General features: G+C 42.8%; 2 protein-coding genes across 5 annotated transcripts in view; one reads left to right on the top strand and one right to left on the bottom strand.

Annotated features, from left to right (window-relative positions):
- The window catches only part of CACNA2D3 (calcium voltage-gated channel auxiliary subunit alpha2delta 3), an 824,202-nt gene that overhangs the window by 692,415 nt on the left and 107,977 nt on the right, over nucleotides 1-23,810 (top strand). The window lies entirely within an intron of this gene.
- LRTM1 (leucine rich repeats and transmembrane domains 1) lies at nucleotides 4,000-16,537 on the bottom strand. The gene is made up of 3 exons (XM_070237389.1): nucleotides 16,110-16,537; nucleotides 12,957-13,553; nucleotides 4,000-6,422 (listed from the first exon to the last, which is right to left on the bottom strand). Exons 1-3 carry the CDS (start codon nucleotides 16,114-16,116, stop codon nucleotides 6,007-6,009), a joined length of 1,020 nt encoding a protein of 339 aa, XP_070093490.1. The 5' UTR covers nucleotides 16,117-16,537; the 3' UTR covers nucleotides 4,000-6,006.

Below are 23,810 nucleotides of genomic sequence, written 5' to 3'. Positions count from 1 at the left end.
ATTATGTTATGATTGTTCACTATTATTTATTCCTTCCTTCCTTGTAAAGGGATTGTGTGTCCTTGCCCATTACCATGTCACTCATAGTACCTGCCTCCTGGAGCTGTATGCTCTGTGCCTCATTAACTCTGAACTCAGCCATATGATATGATTTTGCCAGTGGAATGTGAGTGGGTATAATGTACACCAAATCCAACCAGAGACTTTAAAAATCATATTAGGAAATGGTTCAAATAGATCTTTCATGCTTCTTCTGCATCTTGAGGGCAGTGTTGCCTTTCTTCCTTTTTTTTTTTTTTAAGTATCTTTTAGGGGGCTCCAAGTTAGGTTTCTTTCTTAGTGTTAACATCATTCAAATTAAAATATGTTGTGTTTGCCAGTGAACAGGGTAAATGGCTTCCCCTCAGTGTCCCTTCTTGTGGACTTTAGAGTACTCCCTGGAGACTAAGATGGAAGGCTAGTTGAGATACATGGCCCCTAGACAAATGGCGTGTTTAGACGTCTTCCGTTTAGTGTGGCCTTGCGGGGTTGATAGAGGATGCCACCTCCTGCTGCCTGGTAGTCTGACTACTTAACCTAGATCAAACAAAGTAATCTGTAGTTTTCATTTCTTATAAGAAACAGTAAATAAGAACTATAGCCCCTAGATTGTACTTATCTTATTGCCCCCTCTTCCTTTTATCATCCTATTATATGCTACATTGTTGAGATTCTTCATCTCTAGTGGATGAAGACAGCAAGATCTTAATAGCAAGGTTTGTAGGAGTTAAACGTCCTCAGATACCCAAGTAGGAGGGAGTGGCTTCCCTCTGGGTTTTGAAGCCCACTGTCTCAGAGGAAGGAATACCAGCATAAGGATGGGTAGGCTATTACTCTCTTCCTTTACATCCCACTCATCTGTGTTTGCTTTGGATAGTGGGCATTCCTCCTGGAGACTTGGGTGTCATTGACTGGTATTCCTAAGTTTTAGGATCCTCATAACTTTTTTCTTCTTCTATGTATTCATGAGTATTCCAATGGGAAACTTATTAGCCAGCATCTAATTGTATCATTTTCTCAAATAGCTGTGAGAAAGTGTCGCTGAGTTTCTTCCCCTCCCATTCTGAGAACATCTTTTCCAGTCCAGTGGAGTCACCGGTGATACAAGGACCCTCATTTTCCCATTTTGCCTTGGCTTTAGCTGGTTTCCTGGGTGTTGGTGGAACCAGAGCTCTGGCAGTGACATACTGATTGGTGGTTGAGTTTGTTTTATCTGCCATATTTTAAGGTAAATGCTAGTAGTGCCAGGAAAGGATCCCAAGTCTGACTTCTTCAAACCTGTCACATCCCGAAAAATGCCCACGTTTTGGCCTTGGGAAGACCAGCATCCAAATTCCCACTCCGCTACTTACTGATGGTGTGACCTTGAACAAATGACCCAAATAGTATTTCTTCACTATAACATGGCAATAAAATGCCCACATGTTTTAATCAATATAAGGATTAGAGAAAATGAAAATATTACACTTGGAAAACAGCTGCCACCAAATTGGGTGCTCAATAAGTGTTGATGGTGGTAGTATAAGTGTCTTTACCCAAATAATTAATGTAACAATGTTATAGCCTTGATATTGTGGTCCACACAGAATGAATGAAGAATGGCAGGGATTGGCTTGGATTATCCATGCTCCTATAACTGTATTTATCAGGCCTGCACTTCATTATCTGTGTGACTTTGGGAAAGTTCCTTTCCTTTTCCATGCTTCTATTCCCAGTTATAAAATAAGGGCATGGAACTATATCAGGATAGCAAACAGGTTTAATCTCACATCAGCTCCAGTTGATCAGTAGTGGGTACGTAGAAAACAGATTTAAAAGTATTCTGAGACCTTGGCTGGGCTCAGTAAAGAAGTTTGCCATAATCTGTTAGCAATGTCTGAAATGGGTAGGGAGGCTCGTCACAGCTCTCCCAAAATTTGCCAGGCCTGGCCTAACGTCTCTCCAAGGACCTTCCCAATTCCCAATTCTCTCGTTCTTTTTCTGGGTCTTCTTGATGAGCCTTTGTCACTGGATGACATCCTATCCATCCAAATGAATATTCAGTGTCATCAAAGTGAAAAGTAGGTACGGATACGCCAGTGAAGAATCTGAAAGGACAGTGGTGGATTATGAAGTTGCTTCTTTGAATAGGATGGGGGTTTCTTTGAGACCTCCTTACAATTTAAGCACTAAAAAAAAAAGCATTTTCATCAAAAGGGAAAACAGGATAGTTCCCTGAAGTTGTGCATAGCTTCAGTGATGCCATGTGGGGTTGCAATATCATTTGCTGGTAGGTTTCTCTCTAAAAGTATTTAGCAATGGATACACTGGTAGATTCGATCAAACTAGAAACATTATGTCCTGATCTGCAATAGAAAGTTATAGGTTTCTAACAGTTGCATAATTAGTGTGTGCTACAGATAGATTATTTTATAAATTGATTTAGCCACTTCCTTTGACATTTAGGATCCAAGATGAGAGTGTCTTATTTCCAGGGTAACTTGATTAAGTCGAGTAATAAGATTTGATTTTCATGAATCTTCAGGAGGAAATTATGTGAATCACTTTTCAGTCTTCCATTTTTGTAAGGAAAAATAGAACACTCAGTTGTCCAGTGGCGTTTTATCATCTTAAGCATAGATTCTTCCTGCAGGATCAGGGATATTTGCCTTAGGTTGAAAATCTTTCCAGGTATCGATTTGACACCAGGTCTTTCTGCACCATCTCTATGGCAGGGGCATCCTTCATACTCCCTCTTTACATGCCTCACTTCAGACAGCTACAGCATCTGTCGGGTCCTGCTATTATGAATCTGTGATCTCTGGCAAAGCAAAAATCACCAATCTATGGCCATACATTCCACTGAATATAATGAAAAAACTGTATTTTAGATAGTTTTCTCGGAAACAATCAACAGTTAATGTGGTTTTTGTTCACAACGTACCCTCAGCAAGGCTCTCTCATGGAAGGGCATTTTTATAGGGGAATCTGTGAATATGACAGCAGCAATAAACAGCTGAAAATAATCTGTGAGGCGTTTGCAAATTACCCCTCATGAGCTGTAGTGGTTGTGAAAGATAATTTGTGGTTCTCGCAGAATACTCTGCAAATTGGGTCTTTCATCTGCGATGTTTTTTACAGTTAAAACATTTCATTTCTCGTATTAACAAATGATAACTCTGCATTTGTTAATCTAAACAATTTGATTTATATTTTTCTGTGCTGAGAGACTGTTGACATTTCAGGGTAGGTAATTATTTTCATTACCAACTGCTGTTTGTGGGGACTGTAGGCAAAAGATAGAAATATGAATATACGTATGCATCGTTTTAATCATTTTTCTTAAAGACTATACTCATAGAGCAGGAATCTGTTTGCCTGAGTTATCATCTGTACTTAGAAATCTAATAGGACTGGGTGTTGACAAGTGAGGATTCTAGCCACGTACAGGGTTTTCTGTGGTATTGGAAGCTCTCTCATGTAATCACTGTGGGCAGGGGGACGGGGTTGACCTGTAATGTCACCAAACCTCTGGCAGGCATTGTACTTGCAGTCTTAAATCACAGCCGTGAGAGGAAGCCCGCATTATTGGCCTCAGTGGTTCCTAGCTTATGTAATATCTGTTCAAGTATCTCAGGGGTGATTGCCAGGATTACATGACAAATGCTCATGAGAACACCTCTCACCATGCCTGGTACGTAGCGCGAGCTCTTGAGACATTTGGTGAAGTGGGGATGACATATAAAAAGGTCTTCTAAATTTCCTTTCTCATACTGCTTTCTTGGCCAAAGTCTCACGTCCAGGGCAAGGGAAAGAAAGACTTTTTCACCTGGAACATAATCACTACATCCTTAGACCAGATGCTCAGCCTTGCCCACTAAAGCAGTGCAGTGAGGCAGAGCAGAAAGGAGGCACCAGGGCTTGGAGCCGAGGCAACAGCTGGCTTTCTCGGGGGTCTCTTTTTGATCTTAAAATCCATGCTAATGTTTCAATCTTCTCTTTATCATAGCCAGGTTTATTTTAGTACAGAAAAAACAATTAACATCAAAGTTTACATTTTCTCCCCCAGAAAAGTCATTTAGCAAAATTGCTACTCCAAAAAGATGGTCCATCTTTAGCTTTGGGGGTTGGGGACACCCTGGTTGTGAAGCACTGTAGGCACTGGAGATGGCCTCTGTGTTGATTAGGGGTGCGTGGTGTGCGTCCTGCGCAGAGGCTGTGGTCGGTTCATCTGTCTGTTTCCCTCAGCATCTTTACACTGTTGGGCAAGGTTCTGGCTGCATCAGACAGGGAGAAAATACTCCTGCATGTGTGGACCTCCCATTCACCTTCCAGGTTAGGGAATGGACTACTGATTTAGGATCCAGACCAATTTTTACATGGTCTGAAGGAGTGAATGTAGAGCCAGTACCCTGAATGGCAAATATGTTTTATCCTTTGAACCAACTCCCATTGATTAGTTCTGGTTGCCTACAGTGCTGTCTTAACAAGGCATCTGTGGTACATCAGGGCTCAGCTGGGAGGAGTGCTGGAATTGATTAGCCATGTCTGTCAAGGCCTCTGGAGGGACAGCTGACCCTATATTTGCCATTCTCTGCTTTTGACATGTCCTTAACTCCTCTGTGTAAAATTATTTTAATACTAACAGGTATGAGATAGAGCATGATGAGAGAGAGTAAACAGATTCCACTTTAAGAAAATCTTGCATGAGAAAATGCAAATTTACAAAATGCATAAATCTGGAGCCAATTATTGCCATTACAGAAAGATTCCATGAAAGGTTCCTTTAAATAGCAAGCTCCCCTACTGCATTAAAATGATGATTCAATTTACAAAAATTCACTTTGCATGCAACTCTTCAAGACCGTGTCTGTGGAGTAAAGCAAGCCACACCTGATTTTTTTAAACCGTGGCCTAAATAATGTTCAGGACGGCTGCTGCCACATATATCAAGTCTCTTGATAATTCCCACTCTCTTCAGACTTCCTTCTTACTTCCTATCCCAGAGTGTTGAGTAGACAGTCTGGGTGGTGGTCAACAGCTGCTGGCTTCCACGCTGCCACGGCTGCAATTCATTAGTGGGTAAACTGATTGCTCCGAGTATGTTTATGTGTGGGTGTGGTTATACAAGTCTATGCACTCTGTGCACTATGTACATAGATACAGATACACATAAGCCATTATCTCGTTCTCAGCCCACCCTAAATTCATTCCTGCTGTGAGAGTTATAAATGGAAAGTTCCAATCGCCTGGTGGATATGGCCTTTCAGTAGTATGTGCCCCAAATTCCGGCTCCCCATCCTCTTTGTGTTTGTTTATATGTTATTTACCCTCGCATCAGAAAACTTCCCCAGACCCTGGGCCTGAGTCCCATTATCCAGACATGGAACCCTCCTCTTCCTCTGTGGCCTAGAAAGCCCCAAATGGTTTTCTGATTTAGAAAATTAAGTATAATCTGACTTTTGTGGCAAGCTATGAAATTCCCAACCAACAGACGCTCCCATTAAATATGTAACATACACAATGTCCAAAAGTATCACCGAGCCAGCATGAACTTGAATTATAGAGGCATTTTTTGCCCCTTGGGTAAGAGCACCCACTTCTTCCCGGGCACTGAAGATTGGGCAGTCTTCCAGTGGACCATAAAGCTCCCCGGAAGGCTGACGAGCACCTGTGTTTGAATTTCTGCTGCTCTGCAGGAACGAGTACCTGAAGGAGGTGGTATCTTCTCTTTCTCTCTGTATGGCCTTTCCCCCCATAGAATAACTGTAATAACTTCTCAGGCACAGAGCACAAGTATCATCTCTATTTCTTCTATGATATTTAAAAAATCTCAACATAAATTTCTTCCCAGGAATATTTTTTTACAGACAGGTTTTTTTTTTCTTTTGCAAAAAACAAATTGAGGCAGTAACAGTGAACACACTAGCCCTACTCAGACACTTTCTTCTGGCCTAAAATAATTATTGTTATTTGAGATGAAAGCTCTCAGGCTGGGGAGATGTCAAACAGCTCTTTTCCTTCTGTTGTTGCAGGCTTATTAGTTTGAGCCAAGGGTCCCCCATGGTATTTGGCTGTAATAGCTGCATAGGTGCAGCCGTAGATGGCGGCCGCCAACATCATGAGACACACGATCCCACACACAATCCCGGTGATGATGACGGTGGCCATGGCATGACGCAGGTTGGCCGGCCTGGGCTTGGGTTTGAGCTCACACTCTGCACTATGGCTCTCTGGAGGCCTTGGGACAGCCCAGTGGGCAGAACCTGGCTGCTGTGCCTTTGAGGACTCCAGATCTGGAGAAGGAAAAGGGCAGGGCTGGTACAGCTCGTGAGGGATTCTCAGGAGGTCCTTTCCCTTCCAGGTGTCGGGTGACGCACAGATGACGCCGTCCGTTATTCCCCCTTTAAAAAGCAAAAGCAAAGATGCTAACAGAGCCTGATACAACTGAATCCCCAGATCCTCAGCCTGCAAAAACTTAGGTCGATGGAATTTATAAAGCACCTTTTTTCCCCTGAAGTCAAAGAACTTAACAACCATATTTTATGATTTCAGAATTTCTAAATTGGCTAAATGTTAAAAATGCCACACACTAAATTGGCAATTACGTATGACCAAGAATTCATTAGAAGCCTAGTCACCTTTACCTTATAAATGCCAAGAGAAAAACAAGGCAAAACTGACAAGGAGGGGCAATGGAGGCCGACCTGAGGGCACTGCGGTGGAGAGCATTCCTGCCGCTCACGCTCCCGCCCCCGATGAGCCCCCACACAAGAAATCTATTGTACCAAATTCCCGTTGGAAATCTACAAAAATAAAGAAAACAAAGGTCCTTTGTTGTGACATTATGTGTTAATTACAAGGACCCTCTGTGTTTATCAACACTCTGCCTGCCAAACAGGGAGGTCAGTGGTCTTTTGACTGTTGAGTGCATCTGAAGATTTGACAGTAATATTAACTTAGTTCATGGGATTAAGTACAATTAATGTATCTCCTCAGGCCTCGAAACATTTAGTACTTCCGGTACTGAACTTTCCAACCGGTTATCAGACCCAGTTTCCATTCTTTCAAAGGGGGTTGATTTCCTCAGGTTTGTAGACTACTGCTGTTTAGGGGGATTCGGGTGCCATTCTAGCCAAATTTGACCACTGATTTACTATTTGACCCCAGGCAAATAAACTTCTCTGACTAAATTTTTTGCCATAAAAACATCATACTTGTGTGTGCCTTGATAGTTTACAAAGCACTGTTCGATAAATCCTTACAAATCCGCTATAACAGGTAATTCTTGTCCAAAGTCACCCAGGGGATAAGTAGACAGATCCACACCCAAAACCAGCCTCCCTCCTTGATTCCAGCTTTTCCCACTATGCTTGTTGCCTCTCTCTACTTCCTCCTCTCTGCAGCATCCTGAGGTCAGCGGAGTTAACACAATGACACGCAGTAATGCCCTTTGACTTGGCAGAACACCGTCCCCATGACCTGTGGCTCAGTTTCCCCTGGCTGCCATGAATTCCTCCCCAAGGATGGCTGTGAAGCCTAGCACCACTCTTAGCTAGGTTGGATTGGAGATTCTTTTAATACGCTGTAGGTGAATTATTAAATTACATCAAAAAGTTACATATGGGAGGTCGTCACTTCAGTGTTATTAGAAACGTCCCTTGTATAGCACTTCAGAGTTTTGAGAATGCCTTCACATTCATTTCATCGGGGCCTTTTAAGCCAAGTCCTGTGTGGCCCTATTAGTAGATGGGGTCATTTTGCAGTACAAGGGTTATCGTGGCCCAGGTCACCTTGGGGTTAGTGGCTATGGCATAATTTAACCCACACTTTCTTTGCTGCCATTGCTTGAATCTGAATCACCTACTGCCAGAGTCTCTTGAGACCCTCCTGGCTTCTTCAGTCATCCCCAAGGCAAGAACCCCAACTCTAAAGCAAAGAGGTAACAGAGAAATTTCTTCCTTTCCTGAACTGATATTTAGGAAGCCAGAGGTGTGGGGTGGCTGCTCAGGATGAACCCAGGGTGCCATTGGGCTGTGCCCGGATTAAGGATCTCTGCCTCATGGACCATTTCATGCCTCTGCCCAGGAGTTTGTTGTAACGTAGAAGGCCAGAGAGACAGAAATGAAGTGTGGAGCTTTGAGAAGAAGTAACAATATTAACCCAGCCAAAGAGCACTGGAAGAAAGGCTGCCTGCCCTGGGATCAGCAATTCCATCAGCTGACTTTACCTAGACTGCGTGGTTCACCCAGTCACTCCAGGCTTTAGCACTGTCTTTCTCCAGTTCCAAGCTTCCTGCTGTTTAACATTATGGTGGAAGGCATGGCCTCTGGACCCAGAACTGAGGAAATAACAGGCTGGAGCCTGGGACATGGCTGGAAGGCAGGGGTTATGGCCAGCAAGAGTTCCATGACCCCCTTTGCAACTATGTCCTCAGCCAGGATTCACCTCCCAGCCTTCTACCACCATCTCCTCGGCCACAACTCCAGGAGGCAAAACTGCTGATGAGAGCTTGAGGGTCCCACTCTCTTCTAGATTCATGCAAGCTGACAATGCAAGAAGCTCCAGTTTGCCAAGCACTCATTATTCCCCATCTGGCCACTAGTAGCTCTTAACCACTGTCTTGGAAGAAACTAGATTCAAATCTTGAATCTCGTGGTTACTTAGCTGTGCAACCCAAAGCAGGTTACTTGACCGTTCTTTGCCTCTGCTTGCTCACCTGGAAAGTGGGAAAGGGGGTAATAATGAAATTCACCTCACAAGATGGCTCTGAGGACTCCGTTGGATAAAGTATGTCAAGTATTTAGCACAATACCTAGCCCAGAATAGATGTTTAATACAGTTAGCTATTAGCATAAAGATGATTTGTTACTTATGAATGGAGAAAGAGGAATACTAATTACAAAATCTATGTGCATGTCTTTGTGGAGGAGACATTATTAGGTATTCATCAAAGCACGATTTTTGGCTCCTGGACCCGCAGAAAGATGAAATTTCCCCACCCTTTGTGGTCAGGTTGGAGCCATGTGACTGAGTTCTGTCCAATGGAACCAATGAATTCCACTTCTAGGCCACGAAACCCTCTACTTGATCCTCTGTGCACTTTGTTCCCTCTTGGTGGTGACCTTAGAGACCACGTGGTAAAGTTAGCAGCATCAAAAGCTGGAAGTGGCTTGTATCCCTGAATGACTGCGTGGAACCCAGCCTTGGCTCCCAGTTCCCTTGGACTCTAACATGAGTGAGCAACAGACTTTTATTGTTGCTGAGATGGTTGTCACATCAATCATCCTGTCCTGACAAATACTGTTAGTGTTTGCATTTATTTATCTTTTTAAAAAATATGATGTTGACTAATATCTATTCCCTTCCTTTGCCTTCATTCAATACATCGATAGTCAGATCGTCTCCTACATTTAGCATCTATTTGGGATTTTTTTCTAGTTCTTTTGGGACACCCAAAAAATGTTACCTTCCTTCTGAGAAAGGCTATTATCTGTGCTGTGCTGTGCACCTCTGCCATGAGGGAGCATGTAACTGCGTTGCAGAATCTGAGGACCAAAATGGGCCTCAGGAACTCTCTGGCTGAACACTATCAGTTTCAAACTGGTGACACTGAGAGCTAGTGAGGGGCATTAATTTCCCCAAAGATCATTAGTGAGATTATGGCAGAGTAGAGGGAGGTATCTCCCATGTTCCATGTTGCTTCTAGTGTCCCGGACCTGGGAACAATTTTTTGTCAAGAAATGCTCTTCTCTGGTGAAAACTATCTTTCTGTGACAGTTTGGCTTATACTTACCATTGAGTCCAGAACACAATAGCTAAAGCCACTTCACATCTAGATGCAAACAGTTTTATTTGAAGCCTCCCACAAGAAAGATTTTTGTCACATTCTATGGCCCTTTTGGAGGTCACCTTGAAGATTAGCTAGTTAGTGATAAGCTATTTGCTATTATATTATTGAGAGGGATTCTTAAGTCAATACTGTATATTCGAACTCATGCTGTTCTCCAGCCTGCTTCCTTCTGTGTACCTGCTGCGACCATCCAGACTCTGTTGCTTCCCTAATTCAGGTCTGTAGCTGTGGTATCTTCCTGACTTACGGGCACAAAAATATATCCACCAACTCATTGGTGGATAGGTAATGGGCATCTCAAACTTGACATGCCCCAAATTGAACTCTCGATTCACCACCTCCCACACACACTCACCTACTTCCTCTATTCCCCAGTGTGCCCCTTATCAGCTACTGGCATCACCATTTGTCTGATTACTCCTGCAGGACAAAAAAAATTGCGTTTCCCATAATTAGTCTCTTTTCTTCATCTCTCACTCCAACCTATGAGCAGTTTCTATCAGTTTAATATTCCAAATATCCCCCAAAGTTGATCACTTCTCACCACCCTGGTTTGGGCCACCATCCTTTCCTTCCTGGAAGACTAAAATCCCTTTCTCCCTCGTCCCCCTGCTGCTTCTTTCGCAGCCTTTTGTCTGCTCTCCCTGGAGTCACCAGAGTCACCTTTAGAAATGTAATCAGAATATATTGCTCCCCTGACTAAAAGTCTTCAAGAGATTTCCATGTCACCCAAAATAAAATCCGAGTGTCTCAGTCTGCTCTGCACGTTCCCACGTGGCCTGGCCCCTGAGGACATGTGTTGCCTTGTCTTGGCTCTGTCACTCCCTCATTTTGTTCCAGCCACTCCTTTGCTCCTCAGTCAAGCCAGGCTTCTCCTGTCAGGCCCTTTGCACTTGCTGTCCTTTCCCCCAGTGGTCTCACAGCTCATTCTTTCTCATTGTTCAGGTTCTGCTCACCCATGCCCATCCTTGGGGAGGCCTTCCCTGTCCTTCCTATGTAAACTGGAACCCCATCCCATCACTCTCTCTCCCCTCACCCTGCCTCGTTGTTTCCCTAGCACTAACTGCTATCTGAATATGGATATTTATTTGTTAGCCATTTTACACCTGTTTCTGCTGTCAGAATGTAAGCTCCATGATGGTAGGGATTTTCTTGTTCACTCACTGATCTTTTCTCAGGGCTTAGAAAAGTGCCTGGCACATAACAGGCACTCAAGTATAGGAATGAATGAATGAATGGTGCTTGAAAGTTAGGAGGAAAGCACTGTGATGTAGAGGAAAGAATATAGGGCCAAGACCCAAAAGCCATTCATGCTGTTCTCATCTGTGCTTCTCCTTTGTGGTCTTGGGCAAGTCACTGAACCTCTCTGGGCTTCATCTCCTGTTGATGACAGGCTAGCATTGAGTTAGAAGGTCTTGCAAACTTTTCTTTACAGAGTCAGATAGTAAATATTTTAAGCTCTGCCTTGTAGTCTCTTTCGCAACTGTTCAGCTTCACCTGTATAGTGCAAAGGAGCCATAGACAACAGGTAATAAATGGTCATGGGTGTGTTCCAATAAAATTTTTATTTACCGAAACAGGAGGTGGGCTGGATTTGGCCCTCTGGCTGTAGTTTGCTGACCCCTGGGTGATTTCCATAGGCCCTTGTCTTTAATATTCTAGGATATCTTGCTTTGCTTTTAACATCTGGTTAAAGAAATAGCAACTTTAGGGTAGGGACCTTAAGGGCATTATGCTGGGTGAGGTAAGACAGATAGAGAAAGCCAAAGATTGTATGATTTCACTCATATGTGGAAGATACACAGTAACAACCAACAAACGCATAGATACTGAGAACAGATTGGTGATTACCGGGGGAAGAGTCGGGGTGGGAGGAAGGCGAAAGGGTCTATGGGGCACGTTTGTATGGTGACAGATGGCAGCTAGACTTTTGGTGATGAACATGATGCAGCCTGTACAGAAGTCAAAATATAATGATATATACCTGAAATTTATATAATGTTATAAACCACTCTGACGTCAGTAAAAAGAAAGAAAGAAAAGAAAAGAAAATGAAGGAAGAGAACGAAAGAGAGAGAGTAAGTAACTTTAGAGAGAGGGCCCTATTGCATCCAATGTCAATAACAGTAGTGTTTGCTGAAGCAAAAGAGGTCATCTTGGCTAAGATTTATAGCTGTCAGATGGGTAGAAGGAGACAAAGAGGGGAAAAGTCCCCAGGAGAGACACATGCCACTAGTTGATCACACTTGAAAACTAGCATTTGGGTTTTCACACATACACACACAATGGACTATTATTCAGCCATAAAAGGAAATCCTGCCATTTGCAACAACATAGATGGACCTTAAGGGCATTATGCTAAGTGAAATAAGTCAGACAGGGAAAAACAAATACAGGATGATCTCATTTATATGTAGAATCTAAACAAAACAAAACCCTGAACTCAGATGCAGAGAACAGATCGGTGGTTTCTAGCGGTGGAGGGTAGGGTTGGGGATAATGGGTGAAGGGGATCAAAAGGCACAAACTTTCGGTTATAAGATAAATAATTCCTGGGGATGTAATGTGCAGCATGGCGTCTATAGTTAATAATACTACATTGTATATTTGAAAGTTGTTAAGAAAGTAAATCTTAAAAGTTCTCATCAGAAGAAAAAAATATTTGTGTTGTACATCTGAAGCTAATATAATGCTATTTGTCAGTTGTATCTAAATAAAAATTTATAAACTAAAAAAAAAATCAGCGTTTGGTACGACTTTAAAGTTGAGCAGTTATTTAGGTGGCAATTGAGTTTCCCTCTCTTAAGGGCCTACAGTTCCCAGATAATTTAATGTGTGGTTAATAAAAAAGTGGAAATTTACCTCCATGAATCATATTTGTAGATGAGTTTCAATACTTGAATTTAAACTCCCTCTAATGACTCCCTTGCCTCTTTTGCCATACTATGAAATGCCATCAATGGGAAAAAGCTTATACTAGCCCCTTGCACACTCTCCTCAGTGTTCCTTCTGATGCAGAGAACAGATGAGGTTCATTCTAGACTGGTAACACACGGACGGGGGTTTCCAAATAGACGTTACTGACCTTTATAGATAAATTTCTCCAGCCAGAGTTTAAGACCCAACAAGTGGCAATTGCATTTCCAGAGGTTGTCCTTGAGAAATAAAAGCCTCACTCCGGGCATGGACTCTAGGAGCACTCGATCGAGGTGCTGAAGCTGGTTTTGTTGAACTGCAAATACGGTTAGGTTCTCCCAAGGCTCACCCAGGGATGTGGGAAGGTAGCTTATGTTGTTTGATGACAAATCAAGCTTCCTCAGCTGTGGGAGGGAATGGAAAAGTCTGCTTTCCAGGGAATGCAGAGAGTTCTGGGTTAAATTTAAGACCTGCAAGTGCCGAAGTCCATGGAAAGCTCCTGGGGCCAGATTTGAAAGGGAATTGTTGCACAAGTTCAAGGTCGTAAGCTGTGGCACTGACCTAAATGCAAAAGCAGGAAGCTGGTGTATCTGGTTGTCTTGTAAGTGCAGCGTTAGAGTCTGAGGAGGCAAATCGGAAGGGATTTCAGCCAGACCCTGCTGGCTGCAGTCTACAGAATTTGAAGATGAGTGACAGCGGCACTTCTCTGGGCAGCGGCACGCCACCTGGAGCAGGAAAATCACACTTGAAAGCAGGAGCAGTTCACCTACAACAAGCAGAAAGAAATTGGGATAGTAACTAGTTTGTAAGCGGTGCCAGCATTTGTTACCCTTTGAATTCACAGTTAATGTGATTTTGAGTTAACCCCTTCCATGACCTGAAAGAGAGGTTCTGTGGTTTACCATCTTTAGTACCCAGGCTGGACCAGGTGCATCCCCAGTGTCAAGAACTATTGCAAACTCTGTGCTAACTATTGTCAGAAGCCTTGGAACAGATCCTCTCAGAATTTCAGTAATCAGAAGATGGAAGACTTAAGGATATCAAACAGAAAGGTGAAAAAAATCTTTTTGGGGACATATATTCTTTGTAGGTTGCAACAGAATTATTTAGGGCCAGAAACATAGTATGATAGGGAGTTCAGATATTCACATTTCTGAAGAGTACGCTCCAGATCAGCACTGCCCAGTAGAGCTTTCTGTGGTAACGGAAATGTTCTGCCTCTGTTGTCCAGTATGGTAGGCATTAGATATATGTGGGTACTGAGCTCTGAAATGTGACTGTTGCAACTAAGGAACTGAAATTTTATTTGCCTTTAATTTTAATTAATTTAAACATAAATAGCCACATGGTGCCAGTAGGTACCATATTGGATAGGGCAGATCTAAAGAATTCCTATATACTGATGTCCATCTTTGCACGTGTAATAATTCCATGAGTGATGATTGTCCCTCTTTTTATTCAAGAGATTTAAAAAATACAGAAAAGCATTAAGAATAATATAATAAACCCCTATGTTCCTTTGAAAGAGTTCTGTCAATCATTCAGGGGTTGTCATATTTCTTTCATCTCTTTTCTAACTCAAAGAAACAATGCATTACTGATACAGTTGAACTCCCTTTGATTAGCACCCAAGTCATGTTTTCCAACATGAACCCCCTTCTCCTCCACCATTATTGATATATCCCACTAGGCCTGTTAAAAACAATGCTTAATAACAACAACAATGGCAAATAATCATACAGCATGTGTTTTGAGCCAGGCACCATTCTAACTGCTTTATATATATTAATTTAATCCTCATAACCTTGTAAATCTGGTTCTATTATTATCCCTTTTTTGAAGGTGAGGAAACTGGGGCTCAGAGAGGCTAAATCATTTGCCCAAGGTCACACAGATAGTAAGTAGGAGAGTCATGATTTCAACCCAGGCAGTCTGCTTCCAGAGCCTGTCAGGGTTCTTACCTGCTGTGCTTTACTGCCTGTCAAATACTTTTACACACACACACACGATACTGTTTGGTAGAGTGTTTTCTTAAAACCTACATAAATATAATCATCAGCCTGTTTCATTCTGCAATTTACTCTATTCACTCAAAACTGAGCTATCCATATGGACATACAGACAGCTACTTCATTCCTTTTAACTGCTGTAGAGTATTCCAGGGTGAGACCATGCCAAATTTAACATTTAGCCACTCCCTTACTCATGAGCATTTGAGTTGTTGTAGTTTCTCTTCATTACAAATGATGCTCCAAAGAGCATCCCTGCACAGAGCTCCTTGGCCGCATGGAAATGTGTGAGAGGGTCTCTAGCATCAACAGGAGCCTCCTTGAACGTTCAGAGAGGATGCTGAGTTTAGATACTGCTGGATCATTCTCCAGAGTAGCTGTATCACTCTCTTCTTTTTTCCTGAGACTTGAATTTCTAAATATGGCAAACATCTGTCAAGGACATTTTGTTACATTGGTAGAGGAATTCACAAGGCAACACAATAATATTTAAAACTCAAGATAGTTATCTACTCATAAGAAAAGCTCTTGAAAGAGGCTTTGTTTGTTTGTTTTGGGCCTTAACTAGGGCAATAACACAATGTGGCTGTCAAAGGCACTGGAGCCTGTTTCCCTTTGTCCCTTGAATTCTCTCCTGATGTGAACAGGGCTTTAGGGCGATGGGGGGATGTTTGGAGAGCCTTCTGAAGGAGATTCTGCTCAGTTTCGCTCGGGGGATGCAGAACGTCACAGTCCCCTTCCCTTTTCCAAAATATAAAAGAGCAAAACCTTTGTTTTCCTTTCTATAATTTTGCAAAAAAAATAAAGAAGTGACTCCTTTCAAAGCCAAAATATCTTCCTGTCAGAGATGAGTTGACACCCCGCACTTTAGCTGTGGGTCTCAAGCATTAATTAGTCGCAGGAAGTTGTATCTTAAACCAGAGGAAATTTTCCACAGAATCCACTGCTCTATTAACGAAAGGCTTGTCTTTCTGAGATTGTAGCCAGTTTGTCTTTCTTTCTTCTCACTTCACCCCCTTCCAAAGGGAATGATATATGAACTCCAACTTGAAGCACACAGTATTCTATGAAATGGCCCATGATGTGCCAACTGCATGTCTGATCCTGGATCGCTACGTCTGACCCTGCCCCCTTCCTCTGACTCAACATGGCACAAACATAAATCCTCCCATCAGAGACATTTTTTTAAGATCTGCTTGGTCTTTTGAGAAAGAAATCTTGAAAATAGGTTTTCCACAGATTCCTGTTTGAGGGGACCCCATTCCTCTCTTAGAGAACTTTTCTGAGGTGCAAGGGGATTAATCATGGCTCACCTTTCATGACTGAGTCTCCACAGGCTTCCTCGTCAAACACGTAGCCCACCTTTATTAATTTGCAGATCAGTAAACTGAGGGCATGGCAAACTCCAAGTCCAGCTTTTCATTCACGTTTTCTGAATTCTTCTTGTGCTTTTATTCTGTGCAGAAAACACTTGTTGCTTTCAGGAGACCACTTATTTAAGCAGTCCTTCCCTGTCTCCATCTGGCTGGGACTGTTTTCCCCAAGAGGATCTTTTGATTGTGCCCCCTCTGCTTTCTTAAAGTGTCTGCTTCCCCAAGTTCATCCCTGTCTTTCCCATTCAGACGACCAGCCACAGAAAGAATGTTTGTCAAACCTCGGTGAACAGCTGTAGCATTCAAACATGACCCCGATGGCTCAGGCTTTTTGATTATTTAATCTGCTTGAAGTCCAGGGCACCGAAATAAAACTGCCTTCTTAATCCGGTCGTGGTTTCTGAATTCTGTTGACTTATTAACCACGCTATGTCAACCCTTGTCCGGTTGGGGGATGCTCGCCGTGGATCCAAAGTCTGGGGGTCTAGCAACAGAGCCAGCGGAGTGTGTAATATGAGGACAAATTGGCCTGCTGGAGGCTGACACGGTTTCCACAGTGCACTTGTTTGGTCATCGAGGGCTTATTCAGCCAACATCCGTGGGGATTAGCTGTGTTGACAGGGTCTTGATGCCCTGAAATTCATAGCCATGGTTTCTTTTAGTGGACAGCACAATCTCTTCTTCCTGGTGCCACAAATACTTCTCAGCTGCTTCTTTGCTTGCTCCCACCTCATCCTCCCACCCCGCCATCGAATTGACCTTTCGGTTCGTGTGACTTTGGAAATACTTCTCAATCTTTCATCATTTCTCTGATGCTGAGGTTCTGGCCCTTTCCTCATTTTTCACATATGAAACAATAAAGCCACCCCTGTGAGCATCAGACATCACTGAACTGTGACTGTTCTCAGATTGAAGCTGCTGGGAACTTTCCCACCGGGGACTGGAACGTCTATTTGAAAATGCAAATCCCCTGCCGTTTGCTGAGGTGAGGTTTCAATGGCCAACGCTCCCTTGGAACATGCCACAATGTTCCGTGCCCACGGTGACTATATGTAAAGGTAAAAACCATGCCTTTCTTGAGGCAGTGTGAAGTGGAATCCCTGGCCCCAGGCAGGATAAAAGAGCAGCTGAGTGTGGGGTTTGGAATCAGATGGGTCTGGATTTGAATTTGGCTTCACCATTTACCAGCGTGATGTCTATGAGCAAGGGACTTGCCAGCTGGGAGCCTCATGTCCTCTTCTCTAACGTGGGGATAACGGTCATCCTTGCTCCACAAGATTGTTCTCAGGATTAAATAAAGCAATACATGTCACGGCCCAGAGAGCCTTAATAAATGTTCACAATTACCATGAGAATGCCTTCCAGGACTTCTATGCTGCTAACATTTGAAGGGCAACCTTGACTCGACAGGCAGGAGGGAGGTCCTAACAAAAGACCAGGAGGCCTGGCCCCCGTGCCACTCTGACGTACCACGGGAAGAGGCTCCTTGTGAATGAAGCTGAGAAATCGGGTTGTGACCATCTTTAACAGCTTGCTCTTTGGGATCCCTTTCCTCCTTTGGCCAAGCCTCTTTCAGTCTCACAGAACCCAGTATACTCATCCTGCGCCCTTCCTGGAAAATCTGCTTTACCCTATTGTCCTTCTGTCGCGCATTCTTTGAGCATCAGAGATACAGTGGAGAAAAGTCAGGTGCAGGTGATGAAAAGACATTTAAATCCTAATAAGAGCCAAATGGTTTCTTCCTTCCTCCCTCCCTTTGTTCCCTCTTTCCTGTCGGTCTGTTTTCAGGTGCCCAGAATTTAATAATAATCATTCCTTGATGATGCATGACCATCAATGGCCCATATGTAGCATTCAGTCATTAATGCATCATAATATAACAAACACCTGTGAACCTAATGCTCTAAAAACTAGAAAGTTACCGATAACTTCTATCGACCTGTGTGCCTCTGTCTTTCCCAGGGGTCAGCAAACATTTTTTTGTAAAGGGCCAGGTAGTAAACATTTTAGATGTTGAGGGCCATATAGTCTCTGCAGCAACTATTCAACTCTGATAATGAGGGCAGAGCCAGCCACAGACAATCTGTAAACAAATGGGTGTGCCTGTGCTCCAATAAAACTTTATTTACAGAAACAGGTGGAGGACTGGATCAGCCCACAGGCCATAGTTGCCCCTCGCTGCTCTAACCCATTCTCTAGCCACTGCTGTCACTCTTCCACCATCATCACTTGTCAACCACCCCAACTCCCACCACCCAGGCGGAAACAGCTATCACCCTGTCTCTTCATCTGTAAAATGAGAGGGCTGGGAGGATGATCTTTAGGGCCCTCTTATGTCTAAAACCTTGTCTTTCTGGCCAGAACACTTGAGTGGGCTTAAAAGGCTCTATACTTACAGACTTTAGCGGGGCTGGGACAGACAAAGAATTTGAGTGTCTCTTACAGCAGAGCTATTTAGCCACGTCGTGCAGGGCCCAACTAGGGTCCAAGTCTCTTGGACTCAGAGGCCTGAAAAAGATGAATCCATACACAGCACAATGGGGCATAGGAGGCCAGGGTATCTGTGGGAAAACTGCAGGCGGTCAGAGACACCTGCAGGGAAAGTCAGGCTGTGGGCTAAATGAGGAAGCACACTTACATGCTGCTTATACCCTGAAGATGCATGGTCTTGAGAAAACCTCAGAATCTCTCTGAGCTTTACCTTCCTCACCTGTAGAATGCAGATAATACCTACCTCATAGGATATAGGGAGGATGAAGTGATATATGTTAAGTGCACAGCACAGGTCTGGTAGAGCAAATGATCAAAAGTGGCATCTCCTATTAGAAGTGTATATTCTTGGACCTCAAAGAGTCTGGACTGGCTGCTCCCACCTAAAATGTGCATTCCTGGGAGCACACAGAAAACCCCCACAGCTGATGGGTTCCTGGGAGCAGGCGCTTACTGACCAAAGGGGTTCTGGGTTCTAGTTTGCCCCTGCTGACTCTAACTGGTGATTAAAAGATGGCCAGTGCACACTTGGAGGGGACAGCTGTGGGACGTTGAAGGACTTTGGATGCGGAGGCTGATTGATTTATTCCATCTGACCTCAGCTCAGAGGACAAAAGGAGGGCCCATGATCTTCATGCTAATGCCCGCAGCTCCTTCTCTCCCTCCTTCCTTTGGTGAGCCAGATCCAGAAGTGGCAAAACAACTGTGCATGCAAAAGAGTAACAGAGGAGAGATGCCAAATGTCAGGTCAGGCCAGGCCATCCTTAGAAGGGAGGACTCCACTGTGAGGCGCTCCTGGTACCAAGACTAGTCCAGAGCCCAGTTTCCCACATGGAACTTGCTTAAGACACTCCCTTGGAGTAATATTGTGGTGACTGCCACACTGAGATTTCAAGAATTCCCTAGCTTTTATATATTTCATACATGTGTATATCTTCCTGTAAGCTTTTGCCCATTTTAAGTCAGACTGTTTCCTATGATAAATTGGTCTATTTAACATTTCACCTCCCTCCAAAAAAAAAAAAAATCAACAATTATGAACTCTTAAAATTTATGATGTCTTGAAATCTGGTGAATATGTAATAGTTCTTTCTCCCAGGTAATATTATACAGCTATTTTAAAAGACTAAATTAGAGCTAAATATACCCACCTGGGAGGATATTCATAATAAATTGTTAGGTTAAATAAAACAATTTGAATAGGAATGCATATTGTATAATCCCATTTATGTTGGGGAAAAAAAGTCAAAGGTGGAGGGATTAACCCTTAGGAGGTGCATTGGTTTGTCTGAAGACAGAAGAAATGAGGAAGGACAGACACCACATCGATAATACTGATTACCCAGGGGGTGGGGATAATTTAAGAAGAAGAGAGGAAAATCAACCTTTTCTGTTTATACCTCTGCATATTCAACTTGCTACAATGAACGTGTATTACATCTGTCATTTTAAAAATACAAAGGAGAGGAGCTGACTTTTGTTAAATAGCAAGTAGAGGTGCATTTCCTTTCCTGAAAGATTGAGATGGCTTGTCCTCTGTGACTAGCTGAGTTATATGTGTAATTATAGCGTCCCTAGAGTTCACTTCCTCTCCCTCCATGACGATTAGCCCCAAAAGTGACATGTGTCTTTCTCTGCCAAGTGATCGCCACATGTGACCAGACCTTATCACGCATAGGAGCAGTTCTCCCAGGTTTGATGTCTGCTTTGGTAAATCATGGCAGAGTGCTCCCCCATCCCCGTGAGTGGGCCCCCATCCAGAGCAGGTGCCACAGTGATCTGATGTGGGAGAGGCAGCCAGGCCAAGTGACAGCTGCAGCCCAGGATAGTATGGAGGAGGCCCTTGGCACCACAGATCCCCCCAGAAATTTCATTTGGTTATGGAGGAAATTTAGCATTTGGAAAATATTTTCCTAGGGTTGTGCATGACCAAATGGCACCCAGGTATAGAATTTATACAGAGCTACTTTAAAACACCTGAGTGTTATTTTCTGCCTTCCTCCCTTCCTTCCTTCCTTCCTTCTTACCCTCCTTCCCTCCCTCCCTCCCTCCCTCCTTTCTTCTTGTTTCTTTCTTTTTTCCTTTGTTCTTATAAAACATATAGCAAGAGAACTAGGAATGTATTTTAAAATGGCTATCATATCATTTACTTAGTGCTTACAATGGGCCAGATTATGCTAAGGATTTGTATTAGTTAAATACAAATCTTTAATGTAATGTAACTGCTTTAACAAATAAATCTCCAGATCTCAGTGGCTTAACACAACAGCTTATTTATTGCTCTTATCACAGTCTAATTTGGGTTGACAGGAGGCTGGGCTCCATGCTGTCATTCAGGGACCCAGGATCCTTCCATCTTGTTACTGTGCCCTCTTCTTACTCCTCAGGGCCCTCTCCATCAGTTAACTGATGATGGAAGAAGGTGAGGATTAGGCATGATCCAGGCCTGGAAATGGTACTTATCATTGTGCTTACTTTCCATTGGACAAAATGAAATCATGTGACCATATCTAACAGCAAGGCATGCTGGGAAATGTAGTCTTACTGGGTGCCTTGGCAAAAGAGGAATCATAGGTGTTGGAGAGCATTATCAGTCTCTGCCTCCACATTTTATTTGTATTATCTCACTTAAAGGTGACGACAACTCATTAGTCTATAAGTTTAAAATGGTTTCTTTTATTTCCTACCATAGTCTCTACAATACCATGTAGTAGGTTCATTAAATAAATGTTGAGTGTTGAATGAATGACAAAACTGAGGCACAGAAAAATTAAGTAACTTGCCCAAGCTCTCCAGCATATTTATTGCAAACACATGGATTGTGAGTACCCGTGTTAGGTGAAATATTCAGGGAACTTACAGTTTTATGTATTTTATGTCTTAAGGTCTATTTTAAAACAATCCCTTCTTTTTGACAGTAAGCTACACATTTGATTATCTGAAAGCTCCAACTCAGAAGATAAGAACACGGTTTCCTTTTGAGCCATTCAGTGGAGAATCAAGGCTGCCATATGGTTTCTCTAGTGAGAAGTGGAAGGCGATGTGCACCCCCTCATTCTTTCTTGCCTTTTTGATATGGTAAAAATTCAGGTTCAAGGGCTACCTAGGGTCATTCAGTTTACTTCATATGACTATCCGTAGAGTTTACCGGGCCTTGAAATGTCTGATATAATCAGTGGAATAGTGGATTTGAAATAAAATTAGTAGAGCAGTGGATATGACATGTGTGCCTCCAGCCTCCCTAAAGCTAAGGAAGATAATGGCCAAACAGTACGAGACTGCTTTCCAGAGTCCACTTGTCCACGGAGCCCAGGTCTGAGCTAGGTGCTGTGGGAACTAGAAGAGACACAGCATGCTGCCTCTCGGCCTTCAAAGAACTTAGCAGTTTGTAAGGTGCTATTTAGCGATCCTTATTTATTATATCAGAGTCAGTGCTGATCATCTCATCACCTTGAACCTGTTACCCATGAGAACCCTGCACATGGCTGTTGGACACTGACACTGTCCAACTCTCTGGGAACCAAGTCTCGGAAGTCGTTTGGCTGGTAGCAGAGGCAGACCTAGATACTTTTTTTTCTTTTTTCTTTTTGGTCCATTCATTCTGCACTGTTAAGGTTAGAGGAAGTACAGATTTCCCATTTTTGTCTTCCCAACCTCAGCCTTCCAGCACTTGGTTGCCTGCATACAGGATGTATGCGAAGATAAAGATGCGTTTCAGATAAGTATGATTAAAGGTAATTAGTGAGCTCATGTGGCTGGTGGAATAAACATAGACAGATGCTGGTTGATATAAAGCTAATGAAAGAAACAAAAGAATCAAGAAACACGGCAGCTTAAGAAGCCTGGCCAAGGCCTCGCACTGACACGTTGTTTTACTTAGATCTTTTGATTGGCTACTTTGGTCCCTGCCCCAAGAATATAAATTGGAATCAAATTTATGTTCATGTTTGATTGTTTACTCATGTTACACATAAAATGAGTGTTTTGTGCAGTTCTTCTTGGTGAATGTTTCTTTGCCTTTGTACTTTTGTTATAAAATGATAGTCCAGTTTCTGAAGTGGATGACAATGTGTTTTTCATATTTTTAAGTTATAGCTTGGTGTATGTATATTGTGATGCAATAATGAATCTGTGCTTTGCCTTTTTCTCTTTAAGGTTTGCTCTGTGTGAGCTCTTTGATACATGTAGCTTGAAAATGTTCTGGAAAACACAGTTGTCCCAGGCAGGACTTATATTGTAACCAGCAATTAGAGATCCCGAACTTCAAGAATCCTTTTTGTTATTTCAGCCTTCATCTGTCCCGTTTCATTTTAGTCCTCATTCAAAGATGAAATCCGGAGTGAAACCATCTAGGTTCAAATGCAGCCTCCAACATTTGCAGGTTGTGTGGCCTTGAATAAGTTATTTAACCTCTCTGATCTGCAGTTTCATCATCTCTACAAAGGAGACCAACTGGAAGATTTGCAGGGGAGGTGAAATAATATTTTTATGTAAGAATCTTAGCAAAAAATGCGTTTGTACATAGCAATATACGTTAGCGTGTATCTTCTCTATTATTGTGTCCGGATGACATGTAGCAACTAGGCACTTAGGCTGTTTCTACTTACACTAATCTGCTTAGAACAAAAACAAGTGAGTTTCAGGGCTGGCCCAGTGGCGCAACAATTAAGTTCGGGTGCTCTGCTTCGGCGGTCCAGGATTTACAGGTTTGGATCCTGGGTGTAGACCTATACATCACTTATCAAGCCATGCTGTGGCAGACATCCCACACATAAAATGGAGGAAGATGGGCACAGATGTTAGCTCAGGGCCAATCTTCCTCAGCAAAAAGAGGAGGATTGGTGGCAGATGTTAGCTTAGGGCTAATCTTCCTCAAAAAAAAAAAAAAAAAGTGAGTTTAATGCAAAGGAGCATTTTGCTTGTGTGAGAGAGTTCACCATCTTTTCATATTATAAAGCATGCATGTATATGTATATTTGCCTAGAATCAGTTGCAATCTAAGTGAATTTGTTCTCTACATATCCCTACTTGTCCTCAAAATAGTTCCACAAACAAAAGAAACTTGGCTGTTGGTGTCATGTGACTGCAACCTTCATGTGGGAATTTTGTTAGCAAAATAAAGATCTGCATTGACTTTAATGCAGCTTCTGT

The sequence above is a fragment of the Equus caballus genome, chromosome 16, assembly GCF_041296265.1.
Source record: "Equus caballus isolate H_3958 breed thoroughbred chromosome 16, TB-T2T, whole genome shotgun sequence".
NCBI lineage: Eukaryota > Metazoa > Chordata > Mammalia > Perissodactyla > Equidae > Equus > Equus caballus.
The sequence above is the reverse complement of the archived record's forward strand: the minus strand, read 5'-3'. Positions and strand labels throughout refer to the sequence as shown.

Excerpts from the sequence above, each read along its gene's own strand:
- LRTM1 (XM_070237389.1), bottom strand. Across the intron at positions 6,423-12,956 it reads GGAGAAATTTATCTATAAAG|GGGGAATAACGGACGGCGTC; the intron begins GTCAGTAACGTC and ends TGCTTTTTAAAG.